Raw genomic sequence first — 23,219 nt, forward strand, 5'->3', positions numbered from 1 at the left:
CATAGCCTAGAAACTCACCATCTGAAAAGCCTACATCAGGGGTCACAAACTCTCAGCCCAAGGGCAAAATCTGGCTCACAGATGTGTTTTGCACAGTGTTAGCTTTCAGTGTTTTTAATATTTTTAAAGTAATTGCCAATGTTTTACAGTGGACAAGTTTCATGTAAAAATCTAGATTTTTTTGCATGAGTTATAATGTAGAGAGCCTTGATTATGCTGGTCACTGCTGTTTCCCAGAACCTAGAACAGTTCCTGGAATGTAATAACTCTTTAATAAATATTTTTTGAATCAATTTTTTAAAAAACAAAACAAAACCCAGTCCTATGAAGTAGGAATTATTGTCATTTAATAATTATTGTCATTTTATTCACTATTTTACAGTGAATAAAAGAAATCTCAGGGCTTCCCTGGTGGCAGAGTGGTTAATAATCCGCCTGCCAATTCAGGGGACACGGGTTCGAGCCCTGGTCCAGGAAGATCCCACATGCCGTGGAGTAACTAAGCCCGGGTGCCACAACTACTGAGCCCGCACTCTAGAGCCTGCAAGCCCCAGCTACTGAGCCCATGTGCCACAACTACTGAAGCCCGTGCACCTAGAGCCCATGCTCCACAACAAAAGAAGATACTTCAGTGAGAAGCCCACGCACCACAATGAAGAGTAGCCCTCACTTGCCGCAACTAGAGAAAGCCCGCGCGCAACAACGAAGACCCAATGCAGCCAAAGATAAATAAATAAAATAAATTTGTTTAAAAAAAAAAGAAATCTCAGAGAATTTAAGTCACTCACCTAAGGTCGCATAATTAATAAGCAGCAAAATATTTGGACTCAGGCATGTTGACTTCCAAAGCAAGTGTTCTGTTCACTACTCCACACTGCACAGCATCCTACACTTGTGGGTCTTTCACAGTCACAAAAGCCTTTCGATTTAGATTTTTTAAAAACAGCCAAATTGAGGTACAATTAACATACTATACAATTCACCCATTTAAAGTGTATGATGCAATGTTTTTTCATTATATTTACAAGGTTGAACAATCATCACCACAATCTAATTTTAGAACATATCTGTTCCCCCAAAAGAAACCCCATTAACAGTCAATTCCTATTCCCCTCTCCAACTCTCCCTCCCCCATTCCCACCTCTCCCAGCCCTAAACAATCACTAATCTACTTTCTGTTTATATAAATTTGATATTTTGTAATCTACTGCAAAGGAGGCAAGAATATACAACGGAGAAAAGAGAGTCTCTTTAGCAAGTGGTATTGGAAAAGCTGGACAGCTACATGTAAAAGAATGAAATTAGAACACTCCCTCACACCATATACAAAAATAAACTCCAAATGGTTAAAATACCTAAATATAAGACATAACACCATAAACTCCTAGAAGAGAACATAGGCAAAACATTCTCTGACCTAAATCGTAGCAATATTTTTTTGGACTTGTCTCCTCAGGCAAAGGAAACAAAAGCAAAAATAAACAAATGGGACCTAATCAAACTTATAAGCTTTTGCATAGCAAAGGAAACTATCAACAAAATTAAAAGACAACCTATGGACTGGGAGAAAATATTTGCACATGATGCAATTGACAAGAGGTTAATATCCAAAATGTACAAACAGCTTATACAGCTCAATATCAAAAAAAAACCCAACAAAAAATGGGCAGAAGACCTAAACAGACATTTCTCCAAAGAAGACATTCAGATGGCCAACAGGCACATGAAGAAATGCTCAACACCACTAATTATTAGTGGTGGGCATTACCTCATACCGATCAGAATGGCTATCATCAAAAAGTCTATATAAAGATGTTAAAAAAAGAAAAAGTCTATAAAAAAATGTTGGAGAGGGTGTGTAGAAAAGGGAACCCTCCTACACTATTGATGGGAATGTAAATTGGTGCAGCCACTATGGAGAACAGTATGCAGGTTCCTCAAAAAACTAAAAATAGAGCTACCATATATCCAGCAATTCCACTCCTGGGCATATATCTGGAAAAGTTGAAAACTCCAATTTGAAAAGACACGTGCGCTCCAATGTTCATAGCAGCACTATTTACAATAGCCGAGACATGGAAATAACCCAAGTGCACATCAACAGACGATTGGTTTAAGAAGGAATAGACAAATAAAAAAATTTGTCTATTCTGGAAATTTCATAAAAATGAAATCATACAATATGTGATCTTTGGTAACTGGCTTCCTTCACTTAGCATAGTGTTTTCAAGGTTCAGCCACGCTGTAGCATTTATCAGTACTTCAGTGTATTGATTTATAATGTGTTAGTTTCATGTATACAGCAAAGTGATTCAGTTATACATATACATTCTTTTTCAGATTCTTTTCCATTATAGGTTATTACAAGATATTGAATATAGTTCCCTTTGCTATACAGTAGGTCTTTGTTGTTTATCTATTTTGTATATAGCAGTGTGTATCTGCTAATCCCAAACTCCTAATTTATTCCTCCCCACCCCTTTTCCCCTTTGGTTACCATAAGTTTGTTTTCAACGTCTGTGAGTCTATTTCTATTTTGTAAATAAGTTCATTTGTATCATTTTTTTAGATTCCACATATAAGTGATATCATATAATATTTGTCTTTCTCTGTCTGACTTACTTCACTTAGTATGATAATCTCTAGGTCCACCCATGTTGCTGCAAATGGCATTATTTCATTCTTTTTTATGGCTGAGTAGTATTTCCATTGTATATGTGGGTATACATGTATATGTGTGTATATGTGTATATATATATATATAAAATCACATTTTATTTAACCTTTCATCTGTAGATGGACTAGTACTTCACTACTTTTTATTGACAAATAATATTTTATTGTATGGATACACCAAAGTTTATTTATCCATCCATCAGTTGATGGACATTTGGGTTGTTTCCACTTCTTGGCCATTATGAATAACATTGCTATGAATATTCATGTTAATTTAGGTTTTTGACATTGTTTCAAAAGTTAGTCATTGTAATTTTTTGTGTCAAAAGCAATAATTTAAGTGTATACATTAAAAACCTACTGTATTTTTAAAAATTTCATTTTGGCACTTCGTTTTTAAAAATATAGCTGAAGTCTCAAAAAAGTTAGGGCTTCCCTGGTGGCGCAGTGGTTGAGAGTCCGCCTGCCGATGCAGGGGACATGGGTTCGTGCCCCGGTCCGGAGGGTCCCACATGCCACGGAGCGGCTAGGCCCGTGAGCCATGGTCGCTGAGCCTGCGCGTCCGGAGCCTGTGCTCCGCAACGGGAGAGGCCACAACAGTGAGAGGCCCGTGTACCGCAAAAAAAAAAAAAAAAAGTCAGAGTATCCAGCTCACTCTTGACCTCTAAGAGGCCCTGATGCTGCTGCCTCCAACAAATGAGCCCCTTTTATCCAGTAACAATACAAACTCCTCAGAGTCAGAAAAACTGTCTTACACTTCCTGGCACAGCCATGATGCCTAAATATAATACATGCATTTGGTAACTATTTGCTGACAGTATAGCTCTTCCAGTAAGGATGCGAAGGAGTGGGAGGATAGATAACCAATGGGAGGTTGTGGGATGGGAGAGAATAAATTCTAAGGCAGGTGTTTTCCTTCTGACCCACCGCCCTCTCTTTGCTGTTAGTCTGGTCAGGAAGATTTCTGTTGATGTAGTTCACTAAGGGATGCTAACTTAGATGGAATATGTAATCTAATAAGGACATGAATCTTTGTTGAAAAATGGAAAATTTCTCTAGATCTCGACCAAGAGAAGGTCAGCATAGTGTTTCTCCCACAAGGTGGGCCAAACAGAAGCTTCCTTTTAAAGGAGGATAGGTAGCAATCCCTTGTCTAATCAACCTGTGGAGTTAGCGAATGCCTGTGGCAGAAGAAAGGAGACGAAAAATGGAAAGAGGAGCAATGGAAAGGAGACAGCCAAAACATTCTGTGCGGGAAGACTCTCCTACAACTGCCTCAGTCTGGAAGGACAGGCAAGGATCTCTGGAATATTGTTATTATAACACTTTATTAATATGAAGGGCAAGGAGAATGGATGACGTGCTTCTTTATTGTGAAGCAACAAGTGAACCGATTTGGAAACACAGGAGGAAAATGGAGCTGTCATAGAGCCCTGCCGAGTTCCGTCCTCCAGCTTTTCTCCTGTCCTTTCCCCCACCTGGAAGATCTTCCCTCCTCCCCTCACTCTATCTAAGGCTCATGCTATCCCTGAGACCCATGACTACTCCAGCGCCCTTCTCCCCTGGACTCCTACAACACATCTGCTGTGTACCCCACAATTCCTACTAGATTAAGCATACTGTCTTTCAAAGGTTCTTATGTGTGTATTTTACAGAACCCTTTGTACACTCCTCAAAGACAAGGGCCATTCTGCTGCTTCTGCTACATCTCCCAGAGTGCCGAAGGCCTGATAGACCCTCTGTTTGGCCTTGCTGACTGACTGAAGGGTTCCGTTCAGGCTTCTTGTTCCTGCCGGTGATGCAGAGAGCACAATAAAGTCCTTTCATTATGAAACGACAGAGTCAAAGTTAGAGGGACTGAGAAAGTACTCACACAGAATTATTTATTGTCTCAAATGTCTCATGGCAGCCAGATCTCAGAATCTTCAGACTTGATAGATGTGGAAATAATTTTGATGTATGTGATGGTGCTTTTTGGATTAGTATTTAACTTGGATGAAGTGTGTAAATTAATAAATAAAAACATGGGTTACGTGAGTCAGGAAAAGGGAAGATTTTCTTTTACATACTTAACTGATATCCCCCAAAGTTCTTTTTTCCCCCATGTTCAATAGCTGCTAGGTGTTCATAGTGGAAATTATTGCTTTTTATATTTCTGATCATAACAGTGCAACCAGAAGAGAGGATCTGATTAGGGGGAGAAAAATGGAGAGAGAGATTCATATTGGCTTTATTTTAATCACTGAATGTCCCAAAGCTATTTAGGGTGTAAACAGCAATCAATATTTAGGAAAGAAAGCTGGATGCACACTACTATGAGTTCTGGATCTTTCCTCTTCCATGGCAGTTTTTTGGGTATTGTGTGCTCTTACAGGATCCCAGCTTAGGATACAGATACAGTTTGTAACTCTCCCATGATGCCTTAATCTTTTAAGCATTAAGTACATTAAGGAGGCTCATGAGAATTGCTAATCTGCCTTGTGAAACTGCAGCAATGCTTCCTAGGGATCTAAAAGTGTTCACACCCACCCACGCAGTACAAGGTGGAAAATATTGTACTAGCTCTGTTTTCTTGTAACAGTCTAGTAACATGGCTTCCTTATTGCCTTCTGGGCTGCAGTTAAAGAACTTGCTCTAGAACAAGACTAGACTTGTAGACAGTAAACATCACTTAAGATTTTCTTTCCTAGACTGATGGGATTCTAGTTTGGGTTTCAAAGGGCTCTTTGTATAGCTTACAAAAGATTCTGGGTCTTTGAATATTTCTATTCTAGTAAAATTTGGAGTTCTGACCTATATTTAGTATATGACTTTTCTGGGTTATGAAAAATATGGACTGTCACCTAATGTGATGTCAATTTTCTTTAACCCTCTGTGTAAATGGTGCACATTAAAGAGCCAGGTTTACTGTTAAACAGATTTTTCTTTATAAACATAATGACAAAGAGATTACACAACATCAGTTAAAGAGAAGAATGTGACTAGGTCTACCGCTGCCTGTGTCTTGGAGCAAGAGAAGGGCTCATCCTAGAAATAATTACCTTTCCTTCTAGGGGAAGAGGACATGACCCTGGAAAAAACTTGAGTTTTTACTTAGCTAGAGATCTTGGTTGTCAGATCCAAATGGTCCCATCGCAATCCTTTTTTCCCCGGCAGTGCGTAGATCTTTGACAAGTGATGAATGACCTCTGCTTCTTGTGTTTAGGCCTGGGACTGGACTCTGTGACCAGGGATTTGGTGTGCGGGGCCTCACAGGCTGCAGAGAGATATTAACATGTGAGCACATGTGCAAAATGTGGTCTCATGTGACAAATTCCAAAGAGAAAGCCTCTTCAGCCATGGTTTTATCAGAATAGCTCTGTGAACTGCCATAATAAATAAGAGAATAGAATCTATGAGTCCAAGACCTGCCTCTTTTGATTGCAGTCAGCAGCCTAATGTGGAGAATATGCCTGAATTTCCCACCCAAGGCTTGGACCTCCACATGGTGATCTTTGGGGTTAGCCTGTGTTTTCTATGTCTTTATTAATATGTAGTAGTAGCAGCAGCTATGGGAACTGTAGTAGCAATGACTAAAGAGCTTTATTCTTTATGTGTGCTAAGGTGGATTCACTCAGGGTGAACAGCCCCTGGGGACACAGCACTGCTCTATTTTCACCTTATAAACGAAAGTAGTGATGGCCACGGTTGAGTTTGTACCTAGGTTAAACCGTTCCCAGGAATCTAGGCTGTTCTAATGTTAATCTAGGTTTCTGTATTACTCTATTATGAGTTATCTATCTCATTCCCAAATGTATTCTTAGCTTAGGGCCAAAGTACAAATGGAATCCCATTTACTAAACATCTAAATATTTAAAAGTTATAAATCAAGCTAGCGGGGATTTCCCTGGTGGTCCAGTGGCTAAGACTCCCAATGCAGGGGGCCCGGTTTGATCCCTGGTCAGGGAACTAGATCCCGCATGCCGCAACTAAAAGATCTGGCGTGCCGCAGGATCTTCTAAGACTGGGCGAAGCCAAATAAATATTCTTTAAAAATCAAGCTAATAAACTGTTTTTTAAAATATATATATATTTATTGACTTGGCCGCACCGGGTCTCAGTTGTGGCATGAGGGATCTATTTCCCTGACGAGGGATCGAACCCGGAGTTCCTGCATTGGGAGCACAGAGTCTTAATCACTGGACCACCAGGGAAGTCCCCAAATTGTTAACTAAAATACTTACTATCACCTACATTGACAAAAAGACCAGGTTTAAATTTGGAATTTTTGCAGTCTTTGGAGCTCCTTACCAGAATGTGGCGGTGCAGGAAAACTGCATTATAAATAAATGCACCATGTTTTTCTTTTGTGATAGGAATCAAGCAAAATAGAATACATCAGAATTGTGTATTTGCAGGGAGCAAACCTGTAGTGGTACTACAAATGGTGAATTTTTTTAAAATTTAATTTAATTAATTTATTTTTTGGCCATGCTGTGAAGCATGCAGGATCTTAGTTCCCCAACAAGGGATGAAAGCTGTGCCTCCTGCAGTGGAAGCATGGAGTCTTAACCACTGGACCGCCAGGGAAGTCCCTTGTGTATGTATATATCTTCCTCCTTCATTAAATAAATAGGAAAAATTTAATTATGATGTCTAATGAATTTAATGGTATTATTTCTGATTTTTTAAATTGGGTCGGCCAAAAAGTTCATTTGGGTTTTTCCCACAAGATGTACAAAAACCCGAACGAACTTTTTGGCCAATCCATACTTGACTATTCTTTAATTAATCTCAAAAGCCTAACCCCAAAGTTTGATACATGCCCACTTCAATATATGCAGAAAGAACACCATGCCTTGTATAGTATTTCTTATTTCACAAATAACTGACAATTTCAGCTACATATTATATTGTATTTTTGCTATTTAAGTAATAAGAACCAACACATTATTTATTATCTTGTTTTTCATTACTTAAAAAATTGAATAAATCAATTGTGATGGGCCATATCATTTTAACTTTTAATTTTGACTTTCAAGATGTATTTCTCTGTCAATTACTTGTATTATATTCTTTGAATATTATACTTAAAATGAAAAATGAAGTCATAATAAAGAGTAAGTCTCACCTGCACATGAATGTTTGTAGCAATTTTATTCATAATCATTAAAAACTAGAATCAACCTTCAGTAGGTGAAATGAAAAACAAACTGTGGTACATCCATACAATGAAATATTGTTCACAGACAAGAAATAATCTCTCAAGCCACAAAAGACTTGGGTGAACCTCCTTGAATATGTATTGCTAAGTGAAACAGGTTAGCCTAAAAAGGCTACCTATGTATGATTTTAATTATATGACATTCTGGAAAAGGCAGAACTACAGAGATAATAAGAAGATCATTGATTGTCAGTTGTTTGCAGGGAGGAAGAGAGGATGGAAAAGAGGAAGGACAGAAGATTTTTAGCATGGTTAAACTATTCTGCATGATGCTGAAATGGTGGATACATGGCATTATGCATTTGCGAAAACCCGTAGAACTATACAGCACAAGAATGAAACTTAATGAATACAAATTAAAAAACAATCATTTAGGAGGTCAGGGAATCCCAGGAAAAACCCAGACTATGACAAGAAAATATAACTGTGACCTCAATTTAAATACATATTTTTGTTACAGACAGTGTTATGATGATGAAAAATATTTTCAAGCATAAACATATAGTATATTAGAATAAAATTCTGTCTGGAAGTTATTTCAAAATGGAAATGTAAGCTTAAAAAAGATATTAAATTTTCAACTTCAAAGAAGAGCTTGTTTATTTTATAATTTTTTTAAATGGATGATGGTAGGTATCAAACTGTTATAGATTTAGTTGGATGCATTTTAAAGTGATGTAACCGTTTTAATTTAAAATATCAATATATATAAATGCTGTACTATGTAGATGTTAGAAATTAGACACTTTGTGTCTATTTAAACTTAAAAAAATGTTTGATGTCAATGAAAAAAGGTGAAGAGGTGACATAGCTTTTCACAATTCTTTTAAAGCGTCCATGAGCAAAAGAGTTGGAAGTTCAACATCCTAGACAGCATCGTACATGATGTACTGCAGGACTTGGCAGACTTCTGTGAAGGGCCAAATATTAATAGTATATATTTTAGGCTTTGTGGGCCTGATGGCCTGTGTCAAAACTGCTCAGCTCTGCTATTGTAGTATGAGAGTAGCCACAGACCGTTTGTAATGAATAAGTGTGGTTGTATTCCAATAAAATTTATCTGTGGGCACTGAAATTTGAGTTTTGTACAAATTTTATTTCAGAAAATATTCTTCTTCTTTTGATTTTTTTCAACCATTTAAAACTATGAAAATCATTCTTAGTCCACAGGGTGTGTAAAAACAGGAGTCAGGCCACATTTGGCCTGAGAGTTATAATTTGTTGATCCCTAATTTACAGTAATTTGATAAAATAGTTTTACAAATTAGTGAGTTAGTAGTCTCAAAGTTAGACTGTAATCTGTCTCACATTTGCCAAAACAAAGTCCTATATCCTTGAGGTCCTAAGCAAAATTATTCAGAAATGTATAAAGTTAAACATGAAAGTTCTTCTATTGCCAATAATGCCATTCCCCAGAGGCAACCTCTGACTTCAGATATTCAACTGTTTAGTCACACACACAAATACAACATATGTGGTTTTAAAGAAACTATATATAAATGTATATGGATTTTTTTAAAAAGGGACAACATATATATTGTTCTGCAATTTGATTTTTCAGTTTATAATATATTTTCAACATCTTTCCTAGTCATTATTTTTAACAAGAATTCTTGAAACTTAGTCGACATTTGAGTCATTTCCAATTTTGAAATGATAAGCAATGAGCATCTGTATATATCTCTGTCTCTATCTCTCTCTCTATCTCTATATCTATATATGTTTGTACACATGGGTGAATATTTTTGTAGGATAGATTCCTAGAAGCAGTATTACTGGATCAAAGATATTCACATTTTTATGTTGATGAAGTCATCCAAAAGTTTATCCTAGGGTTTCTCAACCTTGGTACATTTAGAGCCGGATAATTCTTTGTTGTGGGGCTGTACTATACATTGTAGGATGTTTAGCAGCATCTCTGGCCTCTACGCATTAGATGCCAGTAGCATCTCCCCTGTTGTGACAACCAAAACTGCCTCTTGATATTGCCAAATGTCCCCTGGAAGGCAGGGGGGGCAAAAGCATCTTGGGCTGAGAATCACTACCCTGGACACTTGTTTTTCTTTTTTCTTTAATTTCTTTTTCTCCCTATCCCCCTTTCAATAACTTATCATGTTATCCTTCCTTCAAAAAGGAAAAGTGCTTAAAGGAATTTGTGACTTAGTATATATCACCCCTCTGTTACGGGATAAATTGTGTCTCCCAAAATTCATGTGTTGAAGTTCTAACCCCCAGTACCTCAGAATGTGACTGTATTTGAAGATAGGGTCTTTAAAGAGGTTATTAAGTTAAAATGAGATTGTAAGAATGGACCCTAATCTAATATGACTGATGTTCTTATAAAAAGGAGAAGTTTTAACACAGAATTGTACAGAGGGAAGACCATATAAAGATTGGGAGAAGGCAGTCATCCACAAGCCAAGGAGAGAGGCCCCAGAAAACAGCCCTGTCAACACCCTGATCTCGGACTTCTAGCCTCCAGAAATTGTTGTCTGAAAATAAACTTCTGTTGTTCAAGTCAGCCAGTCTGTGGTACTTTGTTATGGCAGCCCTGGCAAATTAATACACCTTCCCAGTGTATTTGAATTTTAAATAAAGAATGAATGAGGGCTTCCCTGGTGGCGCAGTGGTTGAGAGTCCGCCTGCCAATGCAGGGGACACGGGTTCGTGCCCCGGTCCGGGAGGATCCCACATGCCGCGGAGCGGCTGGGCCCGTGAGCCATGGCCGCTGGGCCTGTGCGTCCGGAGCCTGTGCTCCGCAACGGGAGAGGCCACAGCAGTGAGAGACCCCCGTACCGCAAAAAAAAAAAAGAATGAAAGAAAAAGGCAATGACTTATCCAAAGGTATAACTATCTAACAATGGGATTTGGTGGGGGAGATAACTTTTCTGAGAGGATTCAGATCATTCTATGTAGATTTAAACATGGAATTGGCTCTATTCAACCTCTTCTCTACAGCAGCTTCTCTGATGAACAATTAGTAACTTCTATAATCTCAATGTCAAATTTCTTTCACTAAACAAGGATAATATCAATTCAAAAAAATAAGAGCAAGGCAAGCAATGATTAGAGATCAGAAGAAATGAAATGAATTAGGGAGAGTGACGTTTGTTTAAAAAAACACTATATATGTTTTTCTTTTTTTTTTGGCCATGCCCCGCAGCTTGCGGGATTTTAGTTCCCCAACCAGGGATGGAACCCATGCCCCTGCAGTGGAAGCACGGAGTCCTAACCACTGGACTGCTAGGGAATTCCAAAAAAACCACTATATTTTTAATTGCACAAATGATATGTACAATGTAGAAAACCCAGACCATGCAAATATGCAAAGAAGAAGAAAATAAAAATCACCTGGAATCCCACCATCTAAAGACGATCACTGTTAAATATTGTGGCATAAAAACTCCCAAACTTTTTTCAGTAGTACGTATATATGGATGGATGTATAGATAGATAGAAATACACATACATGTCGACACACACATATATATCTCCCAAATGGGATCTTACCGTAATACTTATTTTGTCTGCTTTTTTTCTTATTCAGTGATATATTGAGAACATTATTCCATGCCAGTAAATATATTTCTTTTTCTTTTTCTTTATTTTTCTTGGCTGCGTTGGGTCTTCGTTGCTGTGCGCAGTCTTTCTCTAGTTGCAGCGAGGAGCGGGGGCTACTCTTCGTTGCGGTGCGCAGGTTTCTTGTTGAGGTGGCTTCTCTTGTTGCAGAACATGGGCTCTAGGTGTGCAGGCTCAGTAGTTGTGGCGCTCGGGCTTAGTTGCCCTGTGGCACGTGGGATCTTCCTGGATAAGGGATCGAACCTATGTCCCCTGCATTGGCAGGCGGATTCTTAACCACTGCGCCACCAGGGAAGTCCCAGTAAATATATTTCTGAAAATGCTTATTAATAGCTGCTTTTGTTGAACTAAGTAGAGCCACAGGAAAATGATGAAATTAAAAGTAAGTCAGTCTCCAAAAGGTGTCTCCCAGTCACAAGGGAAACTAGAAGACAGATAGCAACAACATTCTTTACTTAAGGAAATCACAAAATGTTGAAAGAAGAAAAGGATGAGGTCACAGGAAAGACTAAGAGGAGGAGAGATTGTACAGGATGTGGAAAAGACAAATTTACAGCTCTCGTCTAGCTAAGCCCAGTGTTACCCAGCTTTGCCAGCAGAGCAGCATAGCTCATCCTCCCAGTTCACTACAGGATGTGTTCCACTGTCTATTGAAAACCGCTCCCTTTGAAAAAGCAATGAAACCTCCCAGTGACATCCTTGACCTGCCCTTTTCAATATTTCCCTGGGGAATCTGATATCAGGGTCTGGCCAGCACACACAGCCTGTATGTCAATTAGGAAGAGGGCTCGCCCTCTGCTGGCCCTTCCTCCAGACACTGCAGCCCTAGAGTAGGGCACAGGACTTTTGAGGATAACATCGGTTGGTTTTAGACCCTACTCTAGCCCTTGGCCAGGTAACTTTGTGCAGAGCGATACCTCACACGATGGCCTTGTCTGAAACAGTCCCACTGACCCATGTAAACTTCCACAGGGCACAGGCAAAAATAATCTTAATCTTCCCATCCCATGCTGTCATCCTGGCCAATTCAGGAGCTTCTCTGACTCCCCCACTCCTAGTTTCTCTGAACTAGGCCAGAGGCACAAAAGCCATCATACAGGTCCTTGCTCCATAATAATAAATTATAGCTACAATTTTTTAAGTGTTTAGATCTGTACCAGATCCTGTGCTAAGTGCCTTGCATGCATTATTTTATCCTCACAACAAAACATTATTTTCTCCATACATCTATGAAGAAGTATGTTCAATGACTATTCCTACATTACAGATGAGATTACCGAGATCTGAGAGAGTAACTTGACTGAGCTAATGCCACAGATAATGAGTAGCAGGGACTCAATTCTGGTTGGTCTGCTTCCCACAAACATTTCCTGTGCATCTTTTCTGTGAAGAGCAGTGTGCTAAAAGCAAGAGAAAGAGGCATAAGGAAGTCCTTTTCTTGAAGGAGTTTACAGTTTAGGAAGTTTAAGAAGGAATCTGACAAATATATAATACACCAATACATGCACAATGTGCTAAAGCAATGTGAAAGGGCCAAAGTTCTCCTGTGACTAGGGAGATGGGAGAGCCCTTGGGGAGGAGATGGAATGTGAAATGGGCTTTAATAAGGGTATTTTTTTTATTTAAGATTTTTTTGATGTGGACCATTTTTTTTTTAAATCACAAACATTTATTACTTTCCCCAAAGCAGTTTGCAAAACATTTGGGAGGCAATGTAGAAGGCCCACTAGGTAGAATTAAAAGCCTTCTTTCTTTCCTTTTTTTTTTTGAAATATAGTTGATTTATAAGGTTGTGCTAGTTTCTGGTGTACAGCAAAGTGATTCTGATATATACATATTCTTTTTCAGATTCTTTTCCATTATAGGTTATTACAGGTATTGAATATAATTCCCTAATTCCCTGTGCTAAACAGTAGGACTTTGGTGTTTATCTATTTTATATACAGTAATGTGTATATTAATCTTAATCTTAATCTCAAGATCCTAATTTATCCCTCTTCCCCCCGTTCCCCTTTGGTAACCATACGTCTGTTTTCTATGTCTGTGAGTCTATTTCTGTTTTGTAAATAAGTTCCTTTGTATCATTTTTTTTAGATTCCACATATAAGTGATATATGATATTTGTCTTTGTCTGACTTACTTCACTTAGTATGATAATCTCTAGGTCCATCCATGTTGCTCCAAATGGCATAATTTCATTCTTTTTTATGGCATATATATATATATATATATATATATATACACACACCACATATTCTTTATCCATTCATTTGTTTTTGGACACTTAGGTTGCTTCCATGTCTTGGCTCTTGTAAATAGTGCTGCTATGAACATTGGGGTGAATGTATCTTTTCGAAATAGAGTTTTTGTCTTTTCTGGATATATCCACCCAGGGGTGGGATTGCAGGATCATATGGTAGCTCTATTTTTAGTTTTTTAAGGACCCTCCATACTGTTCTCCATAGTGGCTGCACCAACTTATAGTCCCTCCTACAGTGTAGGAGGGTTCCCTTTTCTCCACACCCTCTCCAGCATTTATTATTCGTAGACTTTTTGATGATGGCCATTCTGACTGGTGTGAGGTGATACCTCATTGTAGTTTTGATTTGCATTTCTCTAATAATTAGTGATGTTGAACACCTGTTCATGTGCCTTTTGGCCATCTGTATGTCTTCTTTGGAGAAATATCTATTTAGGTGTTCTGCCCATTTTTTAAGAAAGATTTATTTATTTTTATTTATTTATTTTGGCTGTGCTGGGTCTTAGTGGCAGCACACGGGATCTTCGTTGCAGCATGTGGGATCTTCTAGTTGCGGCATGTGGACTTCTTAGTTGTGGCATGCATGCGGGATCTAGTTCCCCGACCAGGGATCGAACCCAGGCCCCCTGCACTGGGAGTGCCGAGTCTTACCCACTGGACTACCAGGGAAGTCCCTCTGCCCATTTTTTGATTGTGTTTTTTGTTTTTTTAATATTTAGCTGTATGAGCTGTTTGTATATTTTGGAAATTAAGCCCTTGTTGGTCACATCATTTGCAAATATTTTCTCCCATTACGTAGGTTGTCTTTTCATTTTGTTTATGGTCTCCTTTGCTGTGCAAAAGCTTATACGTTTGATTAGGTCAAAAAGCTTCTTTCTTGAACTGAAGTTTCTCTCCTATTCTTGATCAGGTCTCTTGTTTTGAGTTCCAGAGAGTATGGCAGTGGAAACCAGCAACATTGTTTCCCATCAAGGCCCAGTATAAGCCCACATGTTGAGCTGCCCGGAGAGTTTGCAATTTCTTTTTATTTTTCATCTTAATCATTATTGGAGTATAGTTGCTTTACAGTGTTGTGTTAGTTTTTACTGTACAGCAAAGTGAATCACCTATATGTATACATATATCCCCTCTTTTTTGGATTTCCTTCCCCTTTAGGTCACCACAGAGCATTGAGTAGAGTTCCCTGTGCTATACAGTAGGTTCTCGTTAGTAATCTATTTTATACATAGTATCAATAGTGTATACATTGTCAATCCCAATCTCCCAGTTCATCCCAACCCCCTCCCCATTTCCCCCTTGGTATCCATAGGTTTGTTCTCTATGTCTGTGTCTCTATTTCTGCTTTGTAAATAAAATCGTCTATACCAATTTTTTCAGATTCCACATATATGTGTTAATATACGATATTTGAAAGTGTTCCCTGGGGAGGCAAAATTGCCCCCACTTGAGGACCACTGTAATAGACCATGTGAGATATTAAAAGGGTAGATGTGACACCTGGGTAGGGGTAAAATCTAAATGCTTTTTCAAGGGTTTGGATAGGAATGTGAGGAAGAGGATTGAGAGATCAAATAGAACCACAGAAAAGGCCCTAGAGGCCATGTAGTCTAACCTGCTCATAATTGCTTGCAAGGTTGTAAACTCTTTGGGAGGGAGTTCAGTAAAACCTATAATAATCACAAAAATTATCTTGCCCTATAATAATCACAAAAATTAAATTGACCCAGCAATTACATTCCTGGTAATCTATCATAAATGATTCAGATGAAGACAAGTAATCTTTATGTATAAAGCAACAACAGTTACATGGGGACAGTGACCATGTTCTCGACAATTGCACCCTCATGCCTACCACAGTGCCTGTTAATGAGAGGCCCAGATTTAATAAATCGATTTAAGGTTCAGAGGAGGTGAGTTTGAAGATTCTGGAGAGAGAAGTTGTAGCTAATAAAACAAAATCCCAGAGGGGGTGGGAAGGGCAGTTACCAAGAATACAAGAATGGCCCCGATTCCCCTGAGGAGGCGCAGGTCGGCCCCCTCCCCACCCCTGCTGCCAGAGTGAACTGGCTTGATGAGGGACCAAAGTTCCCCTGGACCAAGACGCTGCGCGCAGCTCTTCCTAAACATCATGGGCAGCTCGGAGAGAACACGTGGGACTCAGAGTTGGTTTCCCGCAGCAGCTCGGGGACGCAGGAAATTTCTTGGATGGACGCTCAACTGCCACCAAAAACAGTGAGGATATCGCTCACCTCTGCATCCCCGGTGTCTACAAGAGTGCCTGGCATATGGTCACCTCTCAAGACATTGTGAAGTAGGATAACACTAGACGTGGACTCTAAAAAGAATCTTAGGCAGCCTGTCTGTATAGTGAAGCTCCTTTGAGTCACTTTGACTGGAGAAACTTGGGTCACTTGGTTAAGCACAAGCCAACCATTGTGGTCTTAGGATACGGGATTCCACTGATGCTCCAGGCCTTCCACAGTCTGGAAGCATTCACTGTGTTCTGCAGCACTTCTGGAGACCAAGTGGAGCCCCAGCACAGGATGGTTCTCCAAAGGAAATTCAGTGTCTTTCTTGGGGGGGGGGGGGTGGCGGGGGAGGGGATGGCCGGGGTGGATGCTGGGCAGGTAGAGTCAGCATATGTTCATTGAATATGGAATTATTAAGTCAGAAAATATGCCTTTCCAGTTTAATTAAGAAGTAGCCTTGGAGATGAACTTGAAGTTTGAGCTGGATTGAACTAGCAAAGATGAAGGGAAGAAAAAGGAAAGTGTGCATTTCCTTGCAGGTTGATCGTGTCCTCTGAAACGTTAAGTCCCATGAAGGCAGGTGATAGTCTGTTTCATTGTCTTGTTTATGATTGTTACCCCGATGCCATCGCAATGTCTGTCACTTAGTAGTCAGTAAACATTTGTTAAATTAAAAAAGTAAAATAAAAAAAGAATACAAGTAGAAAAGTCTGTAGCTTCATTTTCAGAGAGAGAGCAATGACTGAAAATTTGTAATGGAGAGAGGAGGAAGGGAAGTTAGGCGGAGGAATTTAGGTCTTCAATCAGTCTATAGAGAGACCCAGGTGGACCGAAGTTTGAACCTAGAACTTTGAGGGCATTCCTTGAAACCAAGAATTGTGCGCTTTCTCATGCAAAGCTGCTGGGGAACGTGTTTTTCAGAAACGGGGACCTCCCGAGGAACACTGCAATTTGCAGACACTAGAAGGAGAAAGTTCAGTAGCTTTCTTTCTCCCGGAGTCCCTGGCAACTTGATTTGTAAACTGCCCCCTAAATATGGAATCCGTGTTAATTTGGCAGGGACTCCGCCGCTCTAGGGGGAAGCCATGCATTGAATTAACATTTTCTTTTTTTTTTTGGCGGTACGCGGGCCTCTTACTGTTGTGGTCTCTCCCGTTGTGGAACACAGGCTCCGGACGCACAAGCTCAGCGGCCATGGCTCACGGGCCGAGCGGCATATGGGATCTTCCTGGACCGGGGCACGAACCTACGTCCCCTACATCGGCAGGCGGACTCTCAACCACTGTGCCACCAGGGAAGCCCTGAATTAACATTCTGTAACGGGGCCAGCCGGAGGCGCCGGCGGAAGAATGGTGGGCGGGGACAACCCAGAGGCGGCTGGAGGCCCACCCCCTTCCCAGAGTACACTGCGGAAGCCGCCTGTCTGAGCCGGCTTCTCGCCATCTCCCGCCGGGCTCGGGAGAGGGTTGGACCATGGACGGGCTCCGGGCTAGCGCTGGGCTGCTGAGGCGCGGGCGGTTGAGGCGCCGGCGCCAGCCACAGCCACATAGCGGGTCGGTCCTGGCCCTGACCCTGAGGCCCAGGAAGATCCGAAGGCAGCTGAGGAGAAGTGTCGCGTCCCGGATAGCCGCGCTGAGGGCCCAGGCGTTGCCGAGCGAGGACTCGGAGGACTCGAGGGTGGAGTCGATGGTCGACGATCCCAGGGACCCGCCGGCTGGAGGGGCGGCGGCCCTGTCGGATGTGACCCGGCGGGAGCCGTACGGCCACCTCGGGCCCGCGGAGCTGTTAGAGGCCTCGCCCGCATCCCGCTCCCTGCAGACTCCCCGCGCCCTGGTGGAGGCGCAGACCCTGCCGGCGCGCTTGGTAGAAGCGCAGACCCCGCCGGCGCGCCTGGTGGAGGCATCCGCCCTGCCGGCACGCCTGGTGCAGGCCTCGGGCCCCCCGCCGCGCTTGGTGGAGACCTCGGCCGTGCTGTGCTCTGCCCAGCACTTGGCGGCCGCCCAGCTGTCCGTGGCTCCAGCGACGCTGTCTGGGCCGCAGGGGGAAAGCGCGGGCGGGGAGCTGCCCTGGGACTCCCCGTTGCAGCGCGTCTTGGCTGAGCTGAACCGCATCCCCAGCAGCCGGCGGCGGGCGGCGCGCCTCTTCGAGTGGCTCATCGCGCCCATGCCGCCCGACCATTTCTACCGGCGCCTATGGGAGCGCGAGGCTGTGCTGGTGCGGCGGCAAGACCACACCTACTACCAGGGTCTTTTCTCTACCGCCGACCTGGACTCAATGCTGCGCAACGAGGAGGTGCAGTTTGGGCAGCACCTGGACGCCGCGCGCTACATCAGTGGGCGGCGCGAGACCCTGAACCCACCCGGCCGCGCCCTGCCGGCCGCCGCGTGGTCCCTGTACCGGGCTGGCTGCTCCCTGCGCCTCCTCTGTCCGCAGGCTTTCTCCACCACCGTGTGGCAGTTTTTGGCTGTGCTCCAGGAGCAGTTTGGAAGCATGGCAGGCTCCAACGTTTACCTCACGCCCCCCAACTCGCAGGGCTTTGCCCCCCACTACGACGATATCGAGGCTTTTGTGCTGCAGCTGGAAGGTAGGAAACTCTGGCGGGTCTACCGACCGCGGGTTCCAACCGAGGAACTAGCCCTGACATCCAGCCCCAACTTCAGTCAGGACGACCTAGGAGAGCCTGTGCTGCAGACGGTGCTGGAACCTGGAGATTTGCTCTATTTTCCCCGAGGCTTCATTCACCAAGCCGAATGCCAGGATGGAGTGCACTCTCTGCACCTGACCTTGTCCACATACCAGCGCAATACCTGGGGCGACTTCCTGGAGGCTGTACTGCCTCTGGCAGTGCAGGCTGCAATGGAGGAAAATGTGGAGTTTCGTAGGGGACTGCCCCGAGACTTTATGGATTACATGGGGGCCCAGCATTCGGAGTCTAAGGATCCGCGAAGAACTGCTTTCATGGAGAAAGTGCGGGTCTTGGTTGCCCGCTTGGGACACTTTGCCCCTGTCGATGCTGTGGCTGACCAGAGAGCCAAAGACTTCATCCACGATTCTCTGCCCCCTGTGTTGACTGAGAGGGAGAGGGCACTAAGCGTTTATGGGCTCCCAATTCGCTGGGAGGCTGGGGAACCTGTAAACGTGGGGGCCCAGTTGACAACAGAAACAGAAGTGCACATGCTTCAGGATGGTATAGCTCGGCTGGTGGGTGAGGGAGGCCATTTGTTTCTCTATTATACAGTGGAAAACTCCCGAGTTTATCATCTGGAAGAGCCCAAGTGCTTGGAGATATACCCCCAGCAAGCTGATGCCATGGAACTCCTGCTCCGCTCCTACCCAGAGTTTGTGAGGGTAGCGGACTTGCCCTGCGACAGTGTGGAGGACCAGCTTTCCTTGGCGACCATGTTATATGACAAGGGGCTGCTGCTCACCAAGATGCCTCTAACATGAACTAGGTACTCCTTGATTGCCAGAAACAAGACAGTAGTGATTCTCTCCTACCACCACCACTTTTTTGGGGGAAGAAATTCGTTCTTACCTTAATAACCATCACTGTGCTTACATTTACCTTTATGACTGATTCAGTGTCACAGAACTCAGACGGTCTTCTAGGAAACACCACCTCATCTAGGCACAAAAGTAAAAGAAAAGTTGGAGGTGGAAGAAGGAGCTTTTTCTGAAGTAAACTTGATTCCTGATCATTTGAGAGTACCAACTTCATCATCATCCTCAGGCTTCGGTGTACTGTGTGGCATTTGCTGTGTTACTCTGCTTGAGACATTAGAAGTTTTTATTTGGAATTTGCATCCTTCATTTGAGTTCTCTTTCATCAGTTTGGGGGGAGGGTTGGGGTCAGTATCCTGTTTGTTACTCTGAGTTTGTGTGAATGTTAGAAAAGTTATTAAAGTGCCAGAGAATGTTTTCCTTTTTCTGGGGCTAGGTTATTATGTGGCATGGTTTGAAGAAATGTGGGAGGAGGGAGGAGGCCGATAGGGAAAATCAACAGCTGAGGTGAAAGGTAACTTGGGGCAGTTGTAGGATTGGGGCCAATTCTGCAACTTTGGGGGTAATTTATTCATTTTAATCATGTTACTCGAACCCCAAACAGCACAATCCTATTAGAAAAGTTATGAGTATATTATGTTTTTAAAAGTGTATTATGGTTTTGCTCAGTGCTTGCTTGCATCAGTGGCTGGCACTGCTCCCAGAGAGACAGAATGTCACCTAGTTGTGCTGTCATAGGCCTCAGTCAGCCAACTTGTAGCAAGCTGGCCATGAGGGAAGGCTGGTGTTCAAGTTACTTTCACTCTCATTTTTTTCTGGCAGTTGGAAGAAAGTTCCACAAATCTGGCAAGTGAATATTCTCATGGTTGGTGGAAAAGAGCCTGGTGTACCAGAGAGAGCACTGGACTTGGAACCAGAAGACCTGGGTTTGGGGTGGTGGCTGGTGGGCAGCTGGCTGAATGACCTGAGGCTGCTGCTACGCCTGGGCACACTGATTTTGTAAGTATGTTTTGTTACAGCTTGTTGTCTACACCTCATCATTTAGGTTGTATCTGGAACTTTTAAGATCCTTTCACTGTAACTGATAGGTTGAGTTATATAAAGCTGAGAACTTCATGAAATCGTTTTTTTTAAAGTTGCAAAAGCGTAGATGTATGTATAATCTCACTTTCCAGAGGTAATATTACTATTCAAGGTTAAGCTTCAAGGATTTTTCTGAGTGCTTAACCAGACATACACAGGCAGTTTTTTGTTTTGTTTTTCTAAGGCGTCCTTTTTTTGACCTAACTTTCAAATTGGTTCAGATAGAATTACATCATTCTTTTTTTAAGGGGCAGATAGCAAATCAGAGCCTGGGGGAGGGGGACAAGGAAAAGATAACAGAAGGACTGAGAGGATGGTGGCCAAGAAGAAAAGAAAGTGTCCTTTCCTGGCTCTCCCTACAGGGCTCACAACTAAGTCCCCAAACATCCAATCCTGGAAAAGCCTTGTTAAAGGAGTCAAGGCATAGGATTCACCCCTAGAAAACTTACCCTGAAAAGTTTTTTGGAGAAAAGTATGGAATTTCAGTGGTTTTTGCCCCTGTTTGGGTTGCATGGAAACACGTTTCGCTTCCTCCTTCACTCTTCCTATGACTGTCTCAATCTTGAATATTTTCTGTATCAACAGTTCCTTTTGGCTTAGTGTTTGAATCTGAATCAGGACAAATGTTGAAAAAAACAACTATACTAGGCTGTAAATCATCAAAAAGCGTTAATAAAGTAGCATTGCATCATGCTTATTAGTATTAGGTGGTACGTAAATGCCTGAACATTGTTTTCTGGTGATATTGGTTGGACATTTTTCACATCTGTTATTGAAAAATTTACTTTAGCTTTGTGGGCATGATGAAATGAATCTGCTAAGAAATCCTTGCTTGATGTGAAATTGGTTTTGTGAATTATATGAAGAATCTTTTGCCTTTTTAAAGTTCTTTTCCCTTGATTTCTTCATCTCCTCTAACAGCTTTGAAAAATTAGAACCACCTGTTCAGCTAGAGTTCCTTTGGTGAAAGAGCCCAGATTAGGAATTAAGAAAAGTTTAGAAGGAAAAAGAAAATCTAGGGACTTCCCTGGTGGGTGGCGCAGTGGTTAAGAATCCGCCTGCCAATGCAGGGGACATGGGTTCGAGCCCTGGTCCGGGAAGATCCCACATGCCACGGAGCAACTAAGCCCGTGCGCCACAACTACTGAGCCTGTGCTCTAGAGCCGGCGAGCCACAACTACTGAAGCCCGTGCGCCTAGAGCCCATGCTCCTCAACAAGAGAAGCCACAGCAGTGAGAAGCCTGTGTGCCGCAACGAAGATTAGCCCCCACTTGCAGCAATTACAGAAAGCCTTGTGCAGCAACAAAGACCTAACGCAGCCCCCAAAAATTAATTAATTAAAAAAAAAATCTAGGGGGCCAATTCCAGTCCCTCGTTCCTTCTTTATGCCTATCTGCAAAAAAGAAAGAACTTGGGTTTAGAGGATGGTGGGGAAAAAAAGGGAAGGAAAGGAAATAATATTTCAGAAACAACTGATTTTGAGGACTACTTGATAGGACTAAGGGGATTTTTGCTTTGTTTTACTTTTTACTAGTAGGATTTTATAATCCTATCTTGTACAGATGTACTTTGTATCTTCAAGTGAGATATTGTATCTGGGGCTGTAGAAAGTATTTCTGTGTTGGGGAAGAGGGGCTTAGGGGGAAAAAGGGGCCTGAGGAACTCTTGAGAGCCCTGAATTTTTTCTTGAAAACAAAGCTTGTACTTATCTACCCTGTTCTTGACCTTCTGAAGCATTTCTTGGTTTCCTTCATTTTCTAAGTTGAGTATCTTCATTGCATGGTGAATTTCTCTGAAAGGTAAGAGGGACTTCTTAGGTTGTTTTTCCTATCCTTAAAGCATTGAGGTGGAAAATACAGGACTTGGAATCAGACAAGAATCCTAAGTTCCAATCCTAACTGTGCAGTTTTGCTGAGCTTTATTTGCAAAAATGGTATGATGCTTAGCTTGTAGGGGTGTTCTGTAGTTTTTGAGATGATATACTTGAAGGTACTAGTAGATATTATTTATTGAACACCTTTATGACAGATACTAACATGTGATCTCATTAATCATCACCACAGACCCATAAAGCAGACTGCCGTCTGCATTTGAGACATGGAAAAATGGGCTCAGAGAATTTAAGTAACTTACCCAGACTCACAGAGCTAGCACATGTCTGAGCTGGGGTTCAAATCCCGGTCTTGTCTTTTTTTTTTTTTTGCGGTACGTGGGCCTCTCTCCGTTGTGGCCTCTCCCGTCGCTTAGCACAGGCTCCGGAGGCGCAGGCTCAGCGGCCATGGCTCACGGGCCCGGCCGCTCCACGGCATGTGGGATCTTCCCGGACCGGGGCACGAACTCTGTGTCCCCTGCATCGGCAGGCGGACTCTCAACCACTGCGCCACCAGGGAAGCCCCAAATCCTGGTCTTTTTGATGCTAAAGCCTATCGTCACTAAGTAGGCACTTGATAAATGTTAGTTGAATAAAAAAACCCACCTGGGGGCTTCCGGAGCCTGTGCTCGGCGACGGGAGAGGCCACAACGGTGAGAGGCCCGCGTACCGCAAAAACAACAACAACAAAATAAAACCCACCTGGGATGATGAACAAGTACGTAAACTACATGAGCTTGACTTTTAATCTAATTCAGGCCAGTTTTTCTGTTACCCACTTGCTAAGTAGATGAATGG

General features: G+C 42.3%; 2 protein-coding genes across 2 annotated transcripts in view; one reads left to right on the top strand and one right to left on the bottom strand.

Moving 5' to 3' along the window:
• Positions 1 to 5,253: 5,253 nt before the first annotated feature.
• The window catches only part of HEATR4 (HEAT repeat containing 4), a 35,467-nt gene continuing 17,501 nt past the window's right edge, over positions 5,254 to 23,219 (bottom strand). The window contains exons 13-16 of the mRNA XM_028496140.2: positions 22,265 to 22,343; positions 21,001 to 21,160; positions 19,533 to 19,591; positions 5,254 to 5,932 (exon numbers count right to left, since the gene is read on the bottom strand). Of these exons, the coding sequence (XP_028351941.1) occupies positions 5,774 to 5,932; positions 19,533 to 19,591; positions 21,001 to 21,160; positions 22,265 to 22,343 (457 nt within the window). The 3' untranslated portion in view covers positions 5,254 to 5,773. The remainder of the gene's footprint in view (positions 5,933 to 19,532; positions 19,592 to 21,000; positions 21,161 to 22,264; positions 22,344 to 23,219) is intronic.
• RIOX1 (ribosomal oxygenase 1) lies at positions 16,297 to 19,501 on the top strand. Its single transcript, XM_024116032.3, has one exon. It carries the CDS (start codon positions 17,441 to 17,443, stop codon positions 19,412 to 19,414), a length of 1,974 nt encoding a protein of 657 aa, XP_023971800.1. The 5' UTR covers positions 16,297 to 17,440; the 3' UTR covers positions 19,415 to 19,501.

Source organism: Physeter macrocephalus, chromosome 11 (genome assembly GCF_002837175.3).
Source record: "Physeter macrocephalus isolate SW-GA chromosome 11, ASM283717v5, whole genome shotgun sequence".
In the NCBI taxonomy this organism is placed as follows: domain Eukaryota; kingdom Metazoa; phylum Chordata; class Mammalia; order Artiodactyla; family Physeteridae; genus Physeter; species Physeter macrocephalus.